The 23211-nt window shown below is 51.9% G+C and overlaps 1 protein-coding gene across 5 annotated transcripts; it reads right to left on the bottom strand.

The window, feature by feature from the left end:
• Nucleotide 1: 1 nt before the first annotated feature.
• On the bottom strand, nt 2–21167 carry zgc:154058 (Transmembrane protein 150A-like). 5 transcript variants are annotated; one of them, XR_007384144.1, is made up of 9 exons: nt 19762–20239; nt 19266–19503; nt 13303–13350; nt 11612–11698; nt 9819–9886; nt 6577–6704; nt 3213–3390; nt 623–2546; nt 2–585 (listed from the first exon to the last, which is right to left on the bottom strand). XR_007384144.1 is itself a non-coding variant. In XM_048987479.1 (9 exons), exons 3-9 carry the CDS (start codon nt 19328–19330, stop codon nt 2296–2298), a joined length of 825 nt encoding a protein of 274 aa, XP_048843436.1. In that variant the 5' UTR covers nt 19331–19503; nt 19762–20077; nt 20611–21167; the 3' UTR covers nt 2–2295. The 5 variants fall into 5 exon arrangements, 3 of the variants coding, with proteins under 3 accessions (XP_048843436.1, XP_048843433.1, XP_048843434.1); XR_007384145.1 differs by having other exon boundaries at nt 2–548; XM_048987479.1 differs by adding an exon at nt 20611–21167 and having other exon boundaries at nt 2–2546; nt 19762–20077.
• Nucleotides 21168–23211: the final 2044 nt, after the last annotated feature.

Here is a 23211-nt window from a genome sequence, read left to right as displayed (position 1 = left end):
ATTTCTCTGGATTTTTTTTATTGAGTGTACAATTCAAAGTCTTACATAATCTAAGCACAACTGTCCTCCTTACAGCTACTTAAAACTTTTCTGAAGCGCTAGAAAAATCTAACACGTATTAAACAGTTTAACATAAAATAACAGGATTAAATCTTTGGTTTGAAAGTGGAAAAAGAGGCACAAAACATTTCACTGTGCAGACTTCAGCCACCTCACTGCATGCAGTGAGTATAAGGCCAGTGAGTTCTGCAGCCATGTCTGCATGTGTGAGATATTTGCCATCGTTTAAGGCACACTGATTCTCCCCAATCTCTGCTATTTCGCCACACGCCCTCTCTCTTCCACTGACCCCCACCCTAGCTGTGAGAGGGCTTGGGGGCCACTGGGGCTTCTCACCAGGATAAGTAAGGCTCACATCTTCCTGCTCCTGTGGTTCTCGACCTTCTTGAGACGTCGCCTTAAATCTGTAGTTACCCCTGTGAATCTGCACCTTCCAACTGGCACCAGCTGCCTGGCCATGCCCCCCACTGCAGAGATCCACCAGCTGCCTGGCCATGCCCCCCACTGCAGAGATCCACCAGCTGCCTGGCCATGCCCCCCACTGCAGAGATCCACCAGCTACCTGGCCATGCCCCCCACTGCAGAGATCCACCAGCTGCCTGGCCATGCCCCCCACTGCAGAGATCCACCAGCTGCCTGGCCCCGGTTCCAAGTCACCTGTGACCCTTGAGCCAGCAGCACAATCACTGTCTCTCTGCTGCAAGTTCGGACTCCTGGAGGCCGAGCAGCAGCCATCCAGGATTTACGTCCACGTCCCAGCAAATACTAAATCGGGTGACACTTCACTTCCAGGACACATTCTCAGTAAAGCATGGCCTGGACACTGTAATGAAGACATACAGAATGCTAACGTGCTAATATCGCTGCACATCCAAAAGACACACTGTCCCTTTGTTTCTGGATTCAAGAAACAAATTACATATTTTGCTGATACTCCAACTACAAGCTGGAAAGACGTTGTACTGGATTTTCCTGAGAAAGACAGAAGAGACAGATAAAAAAAATAAAAATAAAAGAGTGGATAGGAATATACATCTATAACGGCTTGGTGCATTTCTGTAAGACAGCAACCCTGAAGGTAAAATACACCTGCTGACTTTTACTGGTGCAATATCAGACGAAAGAGAATCTATAGTTGTGCTATAAGGTGCGCTACCAAAATAGAGCAATGTAGTGATCTCTTCTGACCACAAGGTGTCAGCCTTTCATTGAACAAGAGATCCTTCAAAATATAGCTGGAGACTGAAGCAGGCAGACTGGCCCTGGAGTGGGTGTAGGTACTATTAAAATTATCATGCCAGCACATTGAAAGGTATATTTTGGCTTATCTTTTTTTTTTTTTTTTTTTTAAGCTCCGGGCTGTTTTCCTTGCATAGTTAAAAAGCGACTTCGTGTGAACTTCATGCTCTTGCGTTTGAAAGCACTGCGGTGGGCATATGAGAACAAGGCAAAGGAAGGTTAATAGATTTCCCACCATGTGACACATTTCTTCTGGAAAAGCTAAAGTTACAGCCAATCGGCGATTCTGCCCTCTTCTGTGTCCATTACAGCCCCTCCACTTCTGAACTACAACGATGGCGATTTCCTGGGGAATCAGCAAATACTACATTCACTAAAAACACTATCAGGTTTTACCCCTTTATGCCGGAAAAATCAGCAGCTTTCACAAACTGGTGTGGGATTAAATGCCGTCAATTTAAATGTACATTTAATTGACTAAAAACCATCCCAAACACTTAAATTAGAACATACTTTGTATGTTGTCCCCAATATTTTTTTTTTTACTCCATCAAGCACCAGGGACAGGAAGAGTTTGAGAGGCACACTGGACGCCCTGCTTGCTCCTGCAAAATGTCTCATTACCCATCATGCCCTGCCGAAGTCCCAGGTGTCCATCCTGGTCCCTGCGAGAAGTGCTCTGGGGCGGAATGTTTTGGTTGGAAGGAACCCTTTTTACCCAGGGGGCTGGTGGGCCGTTCAGGGTCCCTGTGCTCCTTGCCGGTCCTTTCTGCTGGACCGTGAGAAGTCAGGAGGCCAGTTTGGTCTTTGGTTCTCAGAAACTGAGAGGTTTCGGCAGGTCAGCCATGTGCCAAGCTTTGCCCACGCCCCCTCTGTGAGCCCCAGTGAAGGAGGGAGAAGCCCCTACTGCTCCTCCTGAAGGTCCCCCTGCCCTCTTGTCAGTGGCAGATCCCATGTCCGGCTGGCAGAAAGTGTCTTAGGGCTCCCAGCCCTCAACTACAGCATGGACATGCCTTCGGGAGGGTGCAGGTGGCCCGGGCCTGTTACCTCCTCCGCCTTGCGCTCACTGCGGGATGAACCCCGCGAGCCCCCGCCCCGGGCCAGCACCATCAGGGTGTCGCTGGACACGTCCCCAAACTCGAAAGCAAACGTTCCGTAGAAGAGCATGATGATGACGGCGAAGACCCACTCAAAGATGGCCGAGGCGTGTTGCAGCGCAAAGCTCTCCTGAACAAAAAATGCGCCACCTGGAGGGTAGGAGGTCAAGGAGCAGGGATGGGATGTGTGGGAGTGCTGGGTGGGGTCTCACTGACGCACACAATTAATGAGAATTTGTTGAAGTTCCCGATACGCTGTTTTGTCACTGAACAAACTATGAACAAAAGTCTGATGCAGATCTTTGATCAAAGTTTGAGAACCCTCCTGCTTTAGCACTATGGTTAACCACCGTTTGAAGGCGACCAGCAGGAGGCAGTGTTTAAGAAGCTGTAAAAACTATTACCATCTATAATGCTGTAATGAATGTTTTGGAAGGTGTCAAGTTCACAACACACAGTGCTTTGACGTAAACACATTCCCTCCACACACACCCACACACACGATTGCATTCATATCTCTATGGGGTCCTTCCTTCCATTTCTACGGGCATAACCCTAATCCCAGAAATAACACCCTTAATCCCTACCCAGCCCTAACCTTAACCATGATTAACTAAACAAGACACAAGACTAAGCATTTTTAGTTTTTTGATTGTAGTCACAGATTTTTATAAAACTGAATTTCCCCTTGTGGAGACCGAAAAAATAACAGGATTTTCGCAAATTGTGGGGACATTTGGTCCCCACAATGTAATATACACGACACACACACACACACACACACACACACAGACACACACACAGCCGGAAGGATACTGAGCACTAGGGAGACGAAGGCCAGCAGCGCCATCCCCAGGCGTAAGTGGGCCACGCCGTACTCTGCCTGGGTCTTGGCGAGTCGGTAGGTCAGGGCCGACTGGAGGCCCACAAACAGCATGCTGGTAGGGAAGGCCACCCCTGCCCCCACATAGTGCAGCACCTTGGCGTAGTCCACCTGCGGGGGGGGAGGGGGGGGGGTTAGTGCATCAGCAGACGTCAGTGGTCCATCTCCCATTTACATGCCATTACCGGGGCATCGCTGGTGCTGTAGCAGCGTGTGTGTGTGTGCAGGCACACGCACACACACATGCAGACGAGCATAAAGCTGCCTTGTCCTGGAGTCACATGAGGGAAGACAATGCACAATAGTGCAGATTGTGGTCACATGACCACCGACGGTGACACCGGGTGGCCGCTGCTCGGGAACGTGAGCTAATCGGGGTCAATGAACTGCTGACCCTCACACACAGAAGCTTGGGCACCTACATCTAGACCCTCTTCACTGTGCCTGGGAGCCTTGGCCCTCAGGAGACACGGAAGGACACAAAGACCGTCCTTCGTCCTTACCTGGGCAGCAAGTCTCAGCCAGCAGGGGGCGCTACGCAAGTCTAAAACGATTCATATAAACAAGCAGTATGTAAAAAAAAAAAGTAACTATATGCAAAGTAACCATAATGCAGCACAATTAGCAGGTTAGTGCAGGTGGGATGGCGCCATCTAGTGGAATCTTCTTGATGTGGCCACTGACTGTGGGACTGAGGCCAGGTATCAAAGTCCTGTTCCAGCTGGCCTGCTCTTGAGCAGCGATTCCCTGAACGCTGGACCAACACAGTCATTCACCGGCCCCTAGTGCCCCAGTGCACCACAGACATCTCTGGGCCAACCGTGAGCTTGAGAGGTGATGTTTGCGCGCCCATGAACAGCAGAGAACATCCAGACCACGTCTGAAGCGAAGCAGGCGGCCAATGGGCATGCGGCGGCTGGATGAGACAGGGCCCTAATTGGCTCGCTAATTGTGGAGGGGGAGGGCCGCGTGTGGACGTGTCCAGACAGCATGTGTGAAATTTCTGCACTGTGACGGGAAACTGTTACACCCCCACCTCTGCACCGGCACGGTTCCTTACACCGGATCCTGCCTGAACACGCAGGGGTGCCGGGGCACAAAGGCGTGCGAGAGGGCCCTCTCGGCACCGGCCGAAAGAATACAGCGAACGAAACATCGGGGGCGGCAGGGCCAGTGGAAATCAACGGGGCCACATGTCGGCACGTGGCAGCCACGCCCACTGGCCACGCCCTCTGGCTGTCTGCGGGGCCGTTATCTAGCAACATGCACCTTTGTCACTAATTACTTTTCACCTCATTAGCGGTTTTGTTTGGTGCCGCTGGCTTTGAGGTCACCTGACCTGCCACATAAGAGCCAACGTCACATAGAGGGACAAATGGAGCGAGACTGACCTTCAGTCAGGAAACATACAGTCTGGCTACTCTGCAGGCTTCGGGTCACCCATCAGTCAGCCGATAAACGGCTGCGGACGCGTCTGGACGCGACCTTCCGGGACGGCGAGGGGCTCAGATAGCTGATACTTTGACCCCCATGTTCCAGGTGGCAGAACAGGGACACGACAGTGAGCGAGTGGAGCCGTTAGCTCCCATTAAGGTGGAACTGCCTTACAAACTGTGGAACCTATTGACTTTCCGAGTGTACATTTGAAATAATAATGGCTTTCTTGATATTTCTTGAAAATCATCAGTATTTATGAATCACCTGTGTGTGTGAGGGGGGGGGGGTGCTGTTATGACCTTATATAACCCCTTAAATAACAGGGAAGCCAGCTGTGATATTTGAAGCCCCCAGTGCAGGTGCAGGCCCGGCTCTGGGTCGCGTCCGGACCTGCATCACTAGACTGAGAAGCTCGCCGGAGGATCGGGGAGCCCCCCCCATCTGAGAAGAAGCAGACTGGCGTGACCAGGAACTGCAGGGATTCCTGGAAATCAGAGCAGGAGCCTGTCCGGTGACACCGGGTCCTGGCAACGGCAGCTCCTACCCCAGAAGGAGAGCAAACACCCCTACAAATACAGGCCTCGAGGGTCTCCCACCCATAGCAGGTCCCTTGGCCAATCAGAGGGAGGAATTCGAAATGCCAACTGTATGGTTGCCGGGAGACATGAAGCGCGGTGATTAGCGCGCTAACCGGCGGACTTTGTTAGCGAGGGGTTCGTTGCCTTAGAGCTGCTGCTAATTTCTGAACAATAAAAATGTAAAACCACACGGTAAAGTGGAATTCTTTCAATATGACTGTGTAAACGCTCAGGGCCAAAATGCATGTAAAAGTGTGTGAAATCGTGTAAAAGCGATTTAAAGTGTTAAAATGGCTTTGGATGGACGCCAGCTGTGTGTCACGCACGTGACAGGTGGGGCGCTACAGACGCGGATAGTGGCCCTCAAGGTCAGACGGGGGGGGCCTGTCTCGGCACAGTCTGCGGGGGGGCTGCGTATCAAATTACACATTCACGGCCGCGAACCGTGAGATTTTCTCAAAAACAATCTCGCCCTTTTGAAGGCTTTTTAAAAACAAAATAAACACCCAGAGGCAAAGTTACAATAAAACAGGGAGGCAGCCATATAAAAAAATATATAAATACACACAGACACACAGACACACACACAATTACATACGGCCATAATTGCACCCAGACCCAAAAATGGGTTCTTTAATAACACAGAAGGAACATAAACACCATAAACGCTTTAATCAACATGAGGAGAAGATTTGGTACCGTAAAGGGGGGCCTGACAGGAAAAGCAGTGGCTAAATAACTGGGGGGGGGGGGGCATTTTCCACGCACTGACTACTCCCACACTCTTAACGTCAATCTGGGGCCCTCTATCACCAGAACGTCTCACCCCCCCCTCAACCAACCACGTGGCTCAGCAACCGAATATAGTGGACCTTTCATTATTCCACCATAATGTAACCCCCCCCCCTTAATTAATTGAGATTGTTTTTGGTTGTTGGCCGTTCAGCTCTCACAGGCAATGATGGTCCATGTCCTTCGAGAACACGGCGCCCCGGCTGTCAACCAATCAGAAGCAGTGCTGCTAGAAGCCTTTGGATTTTATCAAGCTAACGAGAGCCCCCCCCCCCCATGTGCCCCCAGAAACCCAGGCAGGGAGGGCGGGGTGGAAAGCAAGGAGGAGGATGAGTATGAAAGAGCAGAAGAGAGGGAGGCTTATCGGCTGACTGCAGGATGTCAGGCTGCTGGAGAGTCAGAGGATGAGGAGGGTTAGGGGCAAGCTTCAGCGAATGTGTGATGGGGGTGGGAGGCAGGCGGCCCCCGGCGGACGGGGGAGGAGCCTCACCTGGAAGTTGCCCACCATGATGAGGCCCGTGGCGCAGATCCAGCACATGGAGAGGGCCGCTGTGTTCAGGATGCAGTTCCTGTGCTTCTCGATGACGTGGGCGTAGCGGAGCAGGCCAATCAGCATGACTGGGGGGGCAAAGGCACCATCAGTGAGCGCGTGTATGTGTGTGTGTGTGGGGGGTGTCCTGACCCCCCCTCCCCCGAGCGACCTCTCCCAGCAACAGACCGAGAGCGACGCCAACGATGTCACTCCTGCAGGCAACGATGTCACTTCCTGCACGCTTCGCTAATGCGAGAGAGACGGCAGCTTAACGTCGTTTCCCGTCATTCTGGAACCTTCTCAGCGAGCAGGTCAGAGATCCCTAAACGCCTGAATATTCACACCGATAAATGCCAGAGTGGAAACTTGTGTCTTTCTGAATTCCAGGCAGCCGCCCCCCCCCCCCACCCCGGGTGGCCACGCCCCCTCCTCCCCCCCCCCCCCCCCCCACCCCGGGTGGCCACGCCCCCTCCTCCCCGCCCCCCACCCCGGGTGGCCACGCCCCCTCCTCCCCCCCCCCCCCCCCCCCCACCCCGGGTGGCCACGCCCCCTCCTCCCCCCCCCCCACCCCGCAGTACAGCTCCGGCGCCTCTCTCCACACTCGTCTTTTTTTAGCGCCGACAGAAAATAAACACAAAGCCACGGATGACTGCCTTTGCTTTCCCGGAGGGGCGGAGGTTAACTGGGGGGGGGGTTAACTGGCAAATGGGAAGAGTGCTTTGTCGTGAGCCCCTGCCCCCTGCCCCCTGCCCCCAGCCATGGGCCGCTCCAGAGGACACCGAAGCCACCGTACGTGTAAATGAAGAGCCTGTTCATGGAAGGTATCTGTGCTGGACTGGGGTGGGGGGGCTGTAGAAGCACTGGACAAAGATAGTAAACATGGCCCCCCCCAAGTCGGCCATGCAGCCAGTGACTGACATTCCTGGGTGGCCCGAACACAGATTCTCTTCACTCGGGAAACGTCAAATACTGGGAAGGAAACTAAAGGGCGACACTGTGCTTGAGGCCATGGAGGACTCCAAGCGCGCTGTTGGGGCGCAGTCACGTTAGGACTGTCCTGGGGGGTCCTTCTGCAGTGAGCCCCCCTCCGTCTAGCTGGCAGATACAGCCGTCACGTGACGGGCGGCCCACTCCAAACCACCTCCTGCTTACACCACTTGCCCAAAAAATCAAGTGATGACCCCACCCTCCCAGGGTTCAAGCACTGCGGAAGGGGAAACCTCGTCACCATGGGAACCGGTCATAGATCACAGCCGCCCGACAGCAGCAAACAAACGAGGGAGCCTTCTCACTCCTGTGTCAGCTTGTGCCCCCCCCCACACCCCCATTAACCAGTATTTCTGTCCATGACCGTCCGTCCAGGGACTGTTGGTACGTTTGATGGCTTCTAACCAACACGACTGCCTCCTTCTTGGCTTAATTAAGATGGAGCAGATTCCCCATGAGGACCTGCACAGGTCCAAGTGTCGTTCCCATTTTACGGATCTCAGATTCGGGCTGGAAAAAGCTCGGGGACTCTAGTGGGTCAGTCGGCAGCTGGGGAGCGAATCGGCAGCAGCTGCAGGCCTCCTGGCGGCCAGGCTACTTGTGGCGGCTGTGGTTAGCTCTGGTCCCGTTGCCAGTTTTATCCTGGTGCTGGGGGTGGGGGGGGGCAGACTCCGGGGGCAGATCTTTCCAGCGCCTGTGGTCAGTGCAAGGCGAGGCAGCAGTGGGGGGGGGTGTCTGGCACTGCTAGTACGTCTTTGGAGTCCGAGCTGCAGCCTGACTGGTTCAACAGCTGGAAAACATTGACCAAGAAACCAAAGTGCGCAGCCCCCGCCCACTTACTGGCAGCCATGTAATGGGGGGGGGGAGGGGTTAAAGGAGATGAATCTCATGGGAATGACAGTGACAGATACCTGGTGGCGTGCCCCCACCCCACGCCTCGCAGATCTTGGCCCAACATGCCATGCCGATGTTGTCAGTCATGTTTCCACTTCTGTGGAAAAAGTTTCCTAGGAATGAAACTTGTTCCCAACTAAAACAGCCTGTTGGTTCTTCCCAGATCAGTGCTGTGGCTGACTTGGGAGAAACATCTTGCATTTGGTCTCCATTTCCGCTCAGAAACAGGTGACCCACAACCGAAAACCAGAGAGCTAGCATCGAAATATGCTGCAGACAGCTGTGTTAGACGCTCGCTCACAGCGCCCCCTGCAGGGACGCCGGTGTACGACGCTCTCTCATAGCACCCCCAGCAGGGACGCCGGTGTAAGACGCTCGCTCACAGCGCCCCCAGCAGGGACGCCGGTGTACGACGCTCTCTCATAGCACCCCCAGCAGGGACGCCGGTGTACGACACTCACTGTGTCCCCTACATTTGTTTGTTCTGCAGCTCACTGTAGACTAATCTTTTCTATACCCTGTAATTCACTAAAACAAACACGAAAAGACGACGCAGCAGGTGACCGGACTCCGATAAACAGAGACCCTCTGCATACCCATCAGTCCATCGAGGAGTCACCGGGACATTTAAAAGTTACCCGATCTCAAGTCCACAGTTTAGTGTCAATACACAAAGCCGGGAGAGGAAATACCTGAGCCGGGCCCCGGCCACATCTCAACATCATTGTTTACTTAGTGAACATGCTGTGCTTGGAAAAGTTTGTGTGGTTCCTCGCCATGTCAGCGGGGGTGCGCATGGTCAGTGTGAACTTTGGGAGAATGTCTGGGTTGAAGGTCGTGACCCCCCCCCCCCCCATCAGAATAGCATAATCATGTAGGAGAGGTGAGGCAGACATGGTGGATGTGGATTTTAGGTGCATATCGGTGGCTTAAACATCCATCCATCTACCAAACACTTATCCTGATGGGGGTCAGGAGAGTTAGAGAGGTGGGGGGCAGGAACATACTCCAGGCAGCACACAACTGGGTACATCCGAGACAGGATGCCAGCCTGTCACGGGGCAGAGGGCTGGGGTGCCCCCCGGGTAGGATGCCAGCCTGTCACGGGTACTGGGCTGGGGTGCCCCCCGGGTAGGATGCCAGCCTGTCACGGGTACTGGGCTGGGTGCCCCCCGGGTAGGATGCCAGCCTGTCACGGGGCAGAGGGCTGGGGTGCCCCCCGGATAGGATGCCAGCCTGTCCCGGGCACAGGGCTGCGATACACCCTGGACATACTAGCATGAGCAGAGAAGCAGGATGCATGCAGACGCTTCACTTACCCATGAAGGAGCCGGTGCTGCAGATGAGGCTGAAGAAGCAGCTTTCAGGAGGCAGGCTGCCACACTTACTGTGGGGGAAACCGGGGGGAGACATTAGCCGGTGTGGGGTTCAGGCAGCCGCTCCCCATGAGAGGTGGGACCGGAGAGCTGGACCGGGGACGACGAGCTAAGACCCGAAGTGCCTCGTGTGAGCAAAGTGTGGCCTCTGGCACTTTAGGGGGATCTGGGGGGGTTTATTCTGGCCCTGGGTTGGGGCCGCTGGTGTCAGATTCACAGGCTCCGTCCTCCACTCCGCTGTAGCAGGCCTGAGCCTCCCAGACGTGGTCGCTGACCTTTTACCTACTGCAGACGAGAGCTACTCCACAGCCAGGAGGTGTACGTGGGGGGTGGGGGGCAGTGCACTGCAGTGACACATACACGAGCCCCAGCAGATCTGTGCCAGGAGGGGGGGAGGGGGGCATGAGCAGGGGCCACGGGGGCTCCAGACACTGCAATGCTCTGCTATTTTAGATACAGGAAGTCACCTTCCCCACCCGGGCGTGCAGTTCCTCAGAGGATGCCAGGAGCCCTCGTGTGAGGAGAGCAGCATGGGGGGGGAGGGGGGGTGTGAGGTGGGCCCTGGAACAGGAGGAAACAGAACCGAGATGCACGACTACCGTTTCAGAGCCAGAGTTCCTGTTGATCTGAAAAGTCCACGAAGTGCTACAGCTGCATGTCAGCCGGCTTCAGCAGCTTCAGGAAAGCAGACGGGGGCCGAAGTCCCACACGGCCTCGGACTCTGGGCCACGACGTAAAAGCTAACTCTAGGTTTCTTTCAGCCACACTGCTGGGATCCATGCACCTCACAGGAACACTGCCTGTCCACAAGCCCCGCCTTCCCCTGCTAGCGCCGAGGTGGGCTCGGCTCCCATTGGCCGGCTTCTCTCAGCCCATGTAAGGGCCGCCTCTCTTAATTTGCCGGCTGTGGCTGCCAGGCTAACATCATGTAACAGGCCTGTGTGAGACGGCCCACTCTAGGTCTTTTCTCCTTTTATACAGGAAGATCAATCAGGTCCTGCTGCATTCTTCCCTGACCTCAAACTCCCAGTCTGACTCTAGTTCTGATGCAGCCATGGCACACAAACCAAAAGCCAATCACACACAAATGCACACACACACACACACACACACACACACACAAATGCACACACACACACACACACACACACACACACACACTGTGGTAAAACCTGTTACTATTTTAGCTTGTGGAGACATTTTTCAGGTCCTGAAAAATTTTTACAAAAACCCGTGACTGCAATCAAAAAAGTAAAAATGCCAAAAATCGTGTATTTTGCTTGGTTACTTATGGTTAAGGGTAAAGGCTGGGTGGGGGTTAAGAGCAAAGGCTGGGTGGGGGTTAAGAGTAAAGGCTGGGTGGGGGTTAAGAGTAAAGGCTGGGTGGGGGTTAAGAGTAAAGGCTGGGTGGGGGTTAAGAGTAAAGGCTGGGTGGGGGTTTAAGAGTAAAGGCTGGGTGGGGGTTAAGAGTAAAGGCTGGGTGGGGGTTAAGAGTAAAGGCTGGGTGGGGGTTAAGGTCGCCATAGTTAGGATGACAGTTTTTCCCCATTCCCCAAAATAAAGAGAATGTCTATTTTAATACAGGAGATTGTATAACCAGCCAAATTACGGATTACAGGGAAGGGATTCTTGTTGGGGGAACAGACAGTGGGAAGGATGGGAACTGTGGGATGGTTAGAGTTCTGTTTGCTCCGTTGTACCGGCTGGGGGGGGGGGGGGGGGGGAGTCACACTGACCTGATCAGGGGCACGTTGTCCAGGGTGCAGCACAAAACCGGCCCCCTCTGCATGAACAGGTCCACCTCACAGGACTGGTTATACACCCTGCGGGAAGAGGGTGAGAGTCAGGCGAAGGCACGCGGACACGCGGCTCTCTCAGATGGCGCCAAACGTGTAGCCAGCGTGGCGAACTCCCTTCTAGCTCCGAGGAAAGCGATTAGCGATCAATGTTACCCACCGTTTCAGAACGAACGCTCCGTGGGGGTGGCGGGGGGTGGGGTGGTGGGAGGCCTTCCGAGTGAGCCTGCTAGAACCGGGTCATTCTCACAGTGTGGGGGGGGGGGGGGGGGTGACTCGCACAAACCAAAGTGTGCTGGAGATGTTTCATGCACAGAGGCCGAGCCTGTGAACCGTCAGAAGGTATCACGGTGGGGGGGGGCCTGACGTCTGCGTGGCAGTGCCTTGTTTACACAGCGCATGCTGCCTGGGGGGGGGGAGCCTAGAAGGACCCTCACTCTGCAGTCTCTCCCCCTCCCACCCTGTTCTGTCCCTTTTATTTGTCATAATGTCTCCAGCACTTTCCCTTGCATTCTCCTCTCTGTAGCCCCCCCCCCCCCCCCCCCCACGTTGCCCCCCTCCTCTCTATAGCCCCCCCCCCCCCCATACCTCCTTCTCTCTCTGTCATGCTGGTCTCCCCTCTCTGGTTTGAGAAGGTGTAACTGTAAGCTCCACCAGTTTTTAATGGTCCACATCTGTGGCCCAGGCCGGGGGGGGTCTCTCTCCTGCCGCCTGCTAAGGTAGTGCTTTTAAAATGGACGCCTGGCATTCTGTCGGCTTCGAGGCCGGGGAGGGGAGCATTTTCTGCCGCAGAAGAGGTGGCACCGTGGCAGACAGCGACAGCTCACTCCGGAACATTCCGCTGCGTATCGGTGACATCGAAGCATCGTCACTAACTGCTGTACAAAGTCACAGCAGCTGAGGAACCGACCCCACGGCCTTCAAAACCCCCGAGAAGCCCCCCCTCCACCCCATTTCCGACTTTCTTGATACTAACTTCAAACATCTGATTTAACCACCTAATTATTCCCCTCTTAAGACACCCCAGCACCTCCTTCCGCCCCTGATGGGGTCACACAGGATGTCAAATACAAAGCACCTGTCAGGAGAGGGGATGACCCCTGACAAGGTCACTCAGACTTGGCACCTCAGGCCGTGAGCAAGTTTAAACACAGACACATTTAAACACGTTTACAGATTAGAGTTGGTTATAGATTACTGTTAGCAGACCTGAAGTCACTGTTAAATCATCGTGTGGTTCAGGAAGAAAAGGAAGGTGTCTATCCTGTGCTAACAGGGGCCCTGTGAATCAGCGACTGTGCCGCACATGGCAACCCTGACCGGGCGGCCCATTGACTGTGCCGCACATGGCAACCCTGACCGGGCGGCCCATTGACTGTGCCGCACATGGCAACCCTGACCGGGCGGCCCATTGACTGTGCCGCACATGGCAAACCCTGACCGGGCGGCCCATTGACTGTGCCGCACATGGCAACCCTGACCGGGCGGGCCCATTGACTGTGCCGCACATGGCAAACCCTGACCGGACCGGCCCATTGACTGTGCCGCACAGGTCACCCTGACAAGCTTGAAAGGGGATGATGGGAACATGTTGCGCGTGTAACAGCAGACGGGAGGCGGAGCCACCATACCAGTTATCCATGGGACAGACGTGCTGGTTGTAGAGGGCCATGGCATATCTGGAATGAGAGGGAAAAGGAGAAAATGAGGGATTAACAGCAGGAGGGGGTGAGGAACAGTGCAGGAGGGGAGGGATCCCATCTACTGGCAGGCTTTGGGGAGCCTGAGAAAACAGCATGTCGGGGGCCAGACAGGTGGGTATTAGATCTGAACATTTCAGCTGTTTACGGGAAGGTGAACAGTAGTCACCAACCCAATCCCTGCAGATCTACCCCTCTGCAGGTCATAGGTGCAGCCCTAATTTAGCACATCTGATACAGATTTCAGGGTTAAACCCAACTTAGCTTCAACAGAGCCGGCTCTAATTCTTATCTGTATCGGGAGCAATAGCCTTGGGTCACTACACAATGCACATCGTCCCTAGTCATCCGATAAGACTGCCTCCAATTACCCAGTTTTCAAGAGAAACCAGGAGGGGGGGTGTGTGGGTGGTGTGGAATGAAGGGTGGGTGCTGAGTGTGTGTGACATGGACGATAACAGCTACTCAGCACAATCTAGTCGTGATCATGGGAAAATCACCCACATCTGGGATCTTCTGACAAGTCGGCCCTCCAGCTTTTGTTCAGACCGCAGAAGGTTCCCGGTTTGCTCTGAACTCAAGCCTTGATCATGCCGCTGCTTTCCCTGCTGCTTTCCGGCCAACACCTGAGTCACTGCCAGAGACGCCTTAGCTTGCAGTGCGTACCGTCCTCTCTCTTCAACACGTGTTCTTTAACAGCACACCCACACCGGCCTTCGCCCCACCTCTCCATCCAGACCATCTCCTCCCCCGTCACGCAGGGTAACCGGAAGCTTCCCTCTTAAGATGAGCCCAGCACCTCCTTCAGCCTTGATGTGATCGCACAGGATGTCAAACACAGGCCACCTGCCCAGAGGTTGTCGTCTCCCAGGTGAACCTATTATCCTCCACGATGCTCCTCAGACTGAACAGCTCACACAGTGACTCCATCAGCAGAGAGTCACAGAAGCTACTCAAACAGACGGCTTAAAGTTTAGCGGCTCATCCGGAGACCCAGGGAGGTCGTTAGCGGCTGATAGGGGACGTGTCAGGGTGACCGTGCATCGATGTCACTGCCCCAACATGAAGTCAATGGTGATGTTTGCTTGGACAGAAGTGGTGGAGAGGCACTTGGTTTACGCATGCACTGCATTCTGGGAAACCCAACCTCCCCTCAGACTATAGCCGACGTTGCAGCCCAGCCACTACATGGAACCAACTGTCCCATTACTTCCATGCTCTTATCATAAACTTGTTTTCCGTCACCGTGGCCACAGAGGGTCATTGATAAGTTATTCCAAAAACCGAGAAAAGAACCAAAACATTTGCGTTGATATTGTCAACTATGGTATTGAATTAATGACCTCATTGTCAGACAGAGCAGTCAAATGGTGCTTTTCCCACGACCAAAGAACTAAGCCATACCTGAGCAGTACCGCGACCCGTACCCAGATCAGTACCGCGACCCGTACTGCGAGTCGTACCCCGATCGGTACCGCGACCCGTACCCTGAACAGTACTTGAGCTGTACCGACACAGCCCTGCTAGAGTGACCGAACTGAGCTGGTTGTGTTACCATCTGATTGGTCAAAATGCACAGAAATACCGGTGTTCTGAGTATAGATAACGTTTCTTAAATATGTGGGCCTGCGAATCCCTGTCAAATTATAAAAAAGGACGACCATAGAAAGAGCCGCATTAATATAACTGGTCCCTTATGGCCACCAATGAGAATTTCTCGCAGGTGTCACTGGTTACAGCACGACACGGATATAATGCCACCGACGGTAAGCCAGCTCCGCCCAGACTGCTGTTTGCACGGTTTCCAGCTTTCCGGCCTGCTAACAGCTGTGCTACTGAGAGACTAGCTAAAGCTAAAATGGGCCATTAGCTTAATAATTAGTTCAATTGGGTGCTTCAGCACTCAGACTGAAAGGCTGCGCACGCGCGCACACACACACACACACACACACACACACACACACACACACACACACACACACACACACACACACACACACACACACACGATTCACACAGCAGGCCGCACAGCCAGACGCTGTCGAGAGACCAAAATGGAGGCCTGCAATTCTGCCTTTATGACTGTTCAAGCAGGACGGCCAACGACGGGCATCCCGCAAAATCACAGGGACGAACATGGCCTTCCTGTGGTTTGGCTTCAGGCCATCATCCCTCCATCCGGGGCCGAGACACAGAAGGCCGCTAAATGTAGTCGAGGTTTTGCTTCCTCGAGCCGAAAACACAATACGTCGGGCTTTAGGCTTCCTGAGCGGAGAGAGAACATTTCACCCCCAGTGAGTGTAGGGCGCAGACTGTAGCCGGCGTAACACAGGCGCTCAGCGGGGCGAGTCAACAAGGGTGGGTTTCATGACAGGAAGACATATTTCAGGAGAGAGTTCTGGAAGCCCTAGAGGCCATGACTGCCAACTGCCGCTCAGGAGCAGAGCGCAGAAAACAGCGAGAAGAGGAACCGTCGCTGCTTGCTTTGGACGTCTTATGCTCTCAAAACCTCAGAGTCTTCGATCGGCTCCTGATCTCTATGGCTGGAAGATTCCCATATAAGAGCCACATGCTTTTGCTTTACCGGTGTAAATCGCTGTATGATGCACCGCCCCAGCGCTGCTGGAGAACAGGGGTTCACATGGTCTGGGGGAAACGGCAAGAAGGGACCTGAGCTGTTTGCACAGGGCAGCAGGACAAACAGGACAGGCAGACTGGGGACGAGACCAGCGCAGAACACACAGAGCAGCGAGTGGACCGGGGGACGAGACCAGCGCAGAACACACAGAGCAGCGAGTGGACCGGGGGACAAAGTACGCGCAGAACACACAGAGCAGCGAGTGGACCGGGGGACGAGACCAGCGCAGAACACACAGAGCAGCGAGTGGACCGGGGGACGAGACCAGCGCAGAACACACAGAACAGCGAGAGGACCGGGGGACGAAGTACGCGCAGAACACACAGAACAGCGAGTGGACCGGGGGACGAGACCAGCGCAGAACACACAGAACAGCGAGTGGACCGGGGGACTAGACCAGCGCAGAACACACAGAACAGCGAGTGGACCGGGGGACGAAGTACGCGCAGAACACACAGAGCAGCGAGTGGACCGGGGGACGAAGTACGCGCAGAACACACAGAGCAGCGAGTGGACCGGGGGACGAGACCAGCGCAGAACACACAGAGCAGCGAGTGGACCGGGGGACAAAGTATGTGGGAAAGAGGGAGAAAAAAACGAGTTGGAACTGAAGTGCAGTTACAGGCAGGACACAGCTAAGAATATCACAGGCAAACAGGCGAGACACCAAAACATCACGGCTTCCTCCACAACACAAGGGGGCCCTTGTGCTCCACAACCTTGGATCCATTCATTTTCCGAAGTTTTTAAAAGGGAGCTTTTCCATATTCCTTAGAGGCACAAATTGAAATTCATTTTGGTCAGGAGGGATTTTTGATGGGGGGGGGGGGTGGGGTGTGTACTATGGCACTTCCTTCTACTGAACACAAGCCTGTTCTCAAGCCACAAGAAGAGGAAAACTAGTGTCAAATGCATCGTTTTCTATATTAATGATTCACTTGATCGGTAGTTAAGTACTTTGCTCTTTTGAACCAATGTTCCAGAAACAACAACATATTTGGTCTATTTGATCTGCTATATTCTAATGCAGTTCTCATCTTGTAGACTCGGTTAATACCAGAAACACCACATAATTGCCTGTAGGTGGCGCTGGTGATTGTTTATATCCAGTGATATACTTGACTTGCTTAAAAGCGGACAACCTCACACCTGGGGCTCAGGACTGCCTCCGGACACAGACTGGACCCATTTTCCAAATGCTTTGTTTTGGCAAAGTCCTGGGCTCCCAAAGCATTGGCCCACTGGACCTCTCATGCAAAGGCAGCCCCCCCCCCCCCCCATACTAACAGTGCCATGATGTCCCATCCTTCCATGTCAAAGTTCTCCTTTCCACCTCACATCTGCTAGGGGAGAACAGTCCAGAGAGAACATCTCTTGTTCCTGGGAGGGGGCCAGCAATCGAGACCACACCCACCCCCCCCCCCCCCAAGGTTCCCCTCTGGTTGAGCCCCCTGCTGCAGGAATGCCGCCCGCCATTTTGCCCACGCCTCCCCAGCAGTGCTTACTGACGAAACCACAGCTCTGTCCAACACCGCTGGCACGGAACCTTCATTTACTTTAACTCCCTACTATCCACAGCATTCATACTGCGTCGTACAGACCGTACCGTGGCCTGCAGAGGCAGAGCTACTGTGCTGGGGGTCACAGGTGGTCCTACACGTCTTCAGCATCTTCATGAGGAAGACGAGCTTCACATGCAGGCAGAAAACTATAAAACGATCCCCTGGTTTAATGTACAGAGGGAAACAATGACGGGCCAAGAAGCTGATGAGTGACACGACCCCACAACTTTCATCTGCTCGCCTCCCTTTGAAATCAGCCAGGTTTCCACATGTTAAAGGACAACTGGCACTATTACAGGGGTGGGGGTCAGAGAATGGCTCTCTGGCAAACGCTACCCAGTATTCTGCCACATCATCACGTCCCCCAGCATCATGATGATGATAATAACAGCCACAAAACAATAATAAGTTCTCCATCTTATCATCATCATCATCATCATCATCATCATTTCTAGGCATTCCCATATGTTGTCCTAGGGGAGGCAGAGGACCTCCTGCACTTTAATCTCTAACTTTAAACTGGACCAGAACCACTTCCCAACACTGCGAAGAGCCTCCCACAAAAGCACCAGCACCTCAGGGCCCCGTCAGAGCCTTTGGGCCCATTTAACACCCCAGCCCCCCCCCCCATGCTGGTCCTGCAGCCTCCTCCCTAAATGCAGTCAGTACTGCAAAGGCAGCACCGGTTAACGAGTGCCTTTCCAGCCTCTTTGCCCACACGTCACCCGAGTGACCCTCAGCTCCCTGGAAACAGCAAACGTTCCTACAAAAGACAGCCATCAGGATCCCGCTGAAGCAGCCTGACTTCCAGGTGGATGGAACTCGTTGCTCCTTTTCAGTGGAGTCGTGTGTGTTGAGGCCCCCCCCCCCCAGAAATCCGCCTCACTACTTCGCTTTTCTCTCAAGTGTTTTCAGCGCTACCTGATTTCCCCCTCCCTGTCATTTTAGGGCAGCGATAACCTCCAGTCTACAGATCAAGAAGGTGTCACACTCCAATAAACACCTAAACAACATCACTGCTTCTTTTAAATTAACAGCAATGCGTCCGTGCCGTTTCAGGTTCATTAGCGACAATTCCGGTGAATGTGTCTAAATAAAATCATTAATACGTTGAATAAAAAGGGCAAATTGTAAATGGACGCTCGTTAAATGAAGCCACATAATCGTCAACATTGATACACATTGTGCGTTTCGCGGTTAGCAATTTGGACACAAAACATAAAAACTAGGTTAAAACTCAAAGCATCACCCTCGAACCCGTGAGAAACCTATCTAACCTGTATTTCCTCGCTATCAAATACCCAGCTGTGAAAACTCATTTGCTTAAGGAAAAGGAAACGACTTACTTAAATTCAAGCATTTTGATTCTTAACACAAAAGCAGAATAGAAGTTATGACTGTCTTCTTAAATAAGGTAATCAGCAAGTTTAACTCGTTGTAAACCAATAAACACGAGCTCATTGTGAAGCACAAAAGCATCGGACAATGAATTAGGCTATAACCGCACCACAATGACCAAAGATTATCAAAAGTCATATTAATACTATACATCGATAAACTTTAAGGGACTTTAGAGAAACTTTCTTAAAGCAGTTAAGCGCAGCTCGATCGTGGTCATACGGCAGAGCTCCGTACTTAAACCACCAGCAGTGTGTACAAAGCCAAGCCAGTTTAAAGTTACAAGGTGTACTTACACAACCCATATTCCGGTGATGGTCAGGACGGGAAGACTGACGGGTAAGATAGTCCAGGGAGACATGTCCGAAGCCCGTCTGCGCCGGGGAGGGGGGAAAGCCGCGCCGTCCGCCTCTTTCTCCGTCGCCAGCCGCTCGCCGCTGCCTCCGTCCCGGTTACCATTTAACTTAGTAACCAGATTAGTCTGCCATGCACACGATGCAGGGAGAAAGCAGCAAGCCAGGCTGGGGGACGTATCTAAAAAGCCCAAAATGTTTCCCGTTTTAAGACCCGTATCCCTCTTCAAGAACTCTAATCACTCCTAATAATAATTATAAAACGGCTACCATTACTAAAAGAATGGTGACGTGGCACAAAAGTGCAAAACGGAGTTTGCAGTATAAAAATCTGAAAAAGCTGAGGGTGCAGGTCTGCCCGCTTCTTCCAGGAAAACACCGCAAAATGGCTGATGAGAGCGTAATTAACTTCAGCCTCCACATGCTCCGCGCATCTTACCTGCGCCTCCCCTCCCCTTCAGTGCGCCAGTAAACTTGGTTTCTCTTCTTCCTGCTCGACTTGTAGGGACGCGCCGCTTGTTTGAGGAATGCACATCTGTCACAGCGGCGCGGACTGATGCGCCCCTTCCAGCGGCGCGGACTGATGCGCCCCTTCCAGCGGCGCGGTGTGATCTGCCGCGCCTCACTGCCAAACTCCACACCACGGCCAAGGTGGATGGAACTTCTCGCTCCTTTTCAGTGGAGTCGTGTGTGTTGAGCCCCCCCAGAAATCCGCCGCACTACTTCGCTTTTCTCTCAAGTGTTTTCAGCGCTACCTGATTTCGGACGGTTATCGCGAAGATACAGTGAATACACACATAAGCACGGATAAGACAGAAATAAAGCGTGATAAAGCTTTGAGGGCAGATACTCCGTTATGATTAATATAAAGCAAAATTTAAAAATCAAATCAGATCTCTTTAGTTCAAATTAGACAATATTTGAAGCAAAAATAAAAAAAAACATCCGTAGATCTACGTATTGAACATCTTATTTCATTAGACTGCATGTGTTAACGTATTAGTATAGTCTTTATATTAAAATCATATCTTTTAGATGCGATAAGGATCCCATGCATACTGGCGCTAATATGTTTATTACACATCCCCGAAAAATTCCCCTGAACCTAAACGAGCAGCAACGATTAGGCCTAAATAGTTTTAAATTGAAATTTTACATAAGTTTACAATTTAAATTGTTTTAAACAAGACAACATTCGGCAAGTTGATTTGCCATTTTCTTATGGAATAGCGTTTCTCTCATCGGCTGCACCTCATTTTACTATTAGAAAGTTACTGTTACTACATACCAGAATATTCCTGCGCCCCATTTCATGTCACAAGTGCTGGTTTCCTGCAACAACAGATAAACTATAGCGGCGTGGCGAGAAGTTATCGACCATTTCCGGCCCGTATAATCATCTGAACACACATTTGATTCTTTTGTTCTGGTTCCGAGGTTCTGTTTTTCTGTTCCTCTCACTGCGGAAATTCAGCAGATCTCAGTGTGAACAATCTAATACATTTTTATGCATTGGACTTTATATCGTACTGCAACATTACCGTTAATGGCCTACTTATTTTTGAAAATATTCTTTTAGAACGAACCCAAAGTGACGAACCGCTCAACCAGATTTGGTGGTGGATAATCATCAACTATTTATAGCAGCTAAGGGTCGTTAGTCATCAGCGTTTCATTTTATGCGCTTTCAGGTATGTGCCCGTTTCTTGATGATCACACCCTTACTGTTAATTACTGCCAATTAGCACCCCAGTGTTCAAGAGCAAATGCGACGAGGCTGCAGTGATCAATGCCTTCTCTGAATTCAAATGTCGAAATGTTGATTGAGTTACCCGTTTGCTGGAGAAGTTGCGATCATAATGCCCTCATAGGGACGGCGAAATGAGCTTCTCTGTAGCACTGAGGCAAACCAGCCCGATGATTCGCCAAAAAGTTCATAACTCGAAGCGCTATTCAACAACGTGTACACTAGTGACACCTATTGGTGAACATATATAGTCACCGACCACATCATTAGGTACACCTATTCAACTGTTGCTTGAAGAAAATATCTAATCAGCTAGTCGTATGTCAGCACCACAATGCATAAAACCATGCATGTACAGGTCAGGAGCTTCAGTTAATGTTCATATCAAGCACTAGACTGGGGAAGAAAGGTGGCTTAAGTGACGTGGTGTGGGTGTTGATGTCAGACGGACTAGTATGAGTATTTCAGAAACTGCTGATCTCCTGGGATTTTAATGCAGAATTGTCTCTAGGGTTTACAGACAATGGGCCGAAAAAGATAGAACATCCAGTGAACGGAGGTTCTCTGGGCAAAAAAGCCTTGTTGGTGGCAGAGGTGAGAGAAGACTGACCAGCCTGGGTCAAGCTGATGTAAACACAACAGCAACTCAACTAACTGCGCTTTACAACCAAGGTATGCAGAAGAGCATCTTGAAATACACACGTCAAACCTTGAGGCAGTTGGGCTACAGCCATGGAAGAACACGAAACTGAGGCTTCGGTGGGTATGGACTCACGACGTAAACAACATAAAAGCCTGAAGCTATCCTGCTTTGTATCAACAATTCAGGCTCGTAGTGCTGTTATGGGGGCGGGATATTTTTTTGGCATTCTTTGGGCGCCCCGGTACCAAATGAGGCTCGTTTTAATGCCACAGGCTACCTGAATATTGCTGATAATCACATCCATCTCTGTGACCACAGTGCACCCGGCTTCTAATGGCTACCTCCAGCAGGATAACGCACCATGTCAGAAAGCCCATGAAGGTGCAGCTGACAGATCGCAGCAGCTGTGTGATGCTGTCATGTCGGCACGAACTCTGAGGAATGTTTCAAACACCCTGCTGAATGTATGTCATGGAGAATGAAGGCAGTTCTGAAGGCAATAGGGGGTTCACCTCATCCTAGTAAAGTGTACCTAATACAGTGGCCAGTGAGCATATTATGTGCATAATGTATGCTCACTGTGCTGACTAGCATGAACAAAATAATATCTTTTGCATATATGTAGTATACTGTAGTATATATGTTGGGCTTCAATTGGGCAATAAATGTACTTCTATTACTGGAATTGATACTTTCGTAAGGACAGTGCATTGTGACAGTGAGATGTGACATTATTTAGCAATTCTTATTCAGAAACAAAAGTAATGGTGGCATGGTGACGTAGTGGTCAGCACTGTTGTCCCGCACCTCTGGGATCAGGGCTCGGGTTTCCACCATGGATCCAGTCCAACAGCATACTAAGATGAATTGGAGTTACCAGATTGCTCGTAGGCGTGAGCGGTGTGTGAGTGAATCCCGGTGATGAGTTGGCACCCAGTCCTTCTCTTCCCAGCCTTGTACTCATAGCCTCTGGGATAGGTGGTCATAGAACATGGATGATTTCATGAATTTATTTCACTGTATTAAGACTTAACAGGTTTCTCATTTTAAAAAGGAATATATGTCCAAACTGAAGAATGTCGCCTCTCACTTTGTGTTCCTTTTTTTTAGATAGAAAAGGAAGGACAACAATCACTTCAATTACTTCAGCAATTTCCCCTTTGGGATCAGTAACATTTATCCCGCCTTAATAACTTCCCCAGCCAAAATCTCTCAATAGTGACCTCTTTAACGCAACACGCCAAATCTTCACACCAACCAAAACAACCCACCAAATGCTTGACATACTCGTATGTGCATCCCATTGGGAAGTGAATTCTTGTTCCTTGTCAGTCGCGTCATTCTCTGAGAACAATGCAATCCTTCCCTTTGTACTCAATACACGCCTCTGAGTCTTGGTTTCAGACACAACATCACTTCTCATTACTTTTTTGTCACCTTTGTTCTCAAAGATAGATGGCCTGTTTACCTGATCGACAGGAGCCTCCCGCGCCCTAGTG

Source organism: Brienomyrus brachyistius, chromosome 20 (assembly GCF_023856365.1).
Source record: "Brienomyrus brachyistius isolate T26 chromosome 20, BBRACH_0.4, whole genome shotgun sequence".
Lineage (NCBI taxonomy): Eukaryota > Metazoa > Chordata > Actinopteri > Osteoglossiformes > Mormyridae > Brienomyrus > Brienomyrus brachyistius.
Note: the sequence above shows the minus strand (reverse complement) of the source record. Positions and strands in the feature narration are given on the sequence as shown.

What these genes read in the sequence shown, in the direction of transcription:
- zgc:154058 (XM_048987479.1), bottom strand. Translation starts at nt 19,330, where the DNA reads ATGTCTCCCTGGACTATCTTACCCGTCAGTCTTCCCGTCCTGACCATC. An exon ending in TCATGGTGGGCAACTTCCAG is followed by an intron (nt 3,391 to 6,576) that starts GTGAGGCTCCTC and finishes CCCCCCCCGCAG; the next exon opens with GTGGACTACGCCAAGGTGCT. An exon ending in CTTCGTCTCCCTAGTGCTCA is followed by an intron (nt 2,547 to 3,212) that starts GTATCCTTCCGG and finishes CCTACCCTCCAG; the next exon opens with GTGGCGCATTTTTTGTTCAG.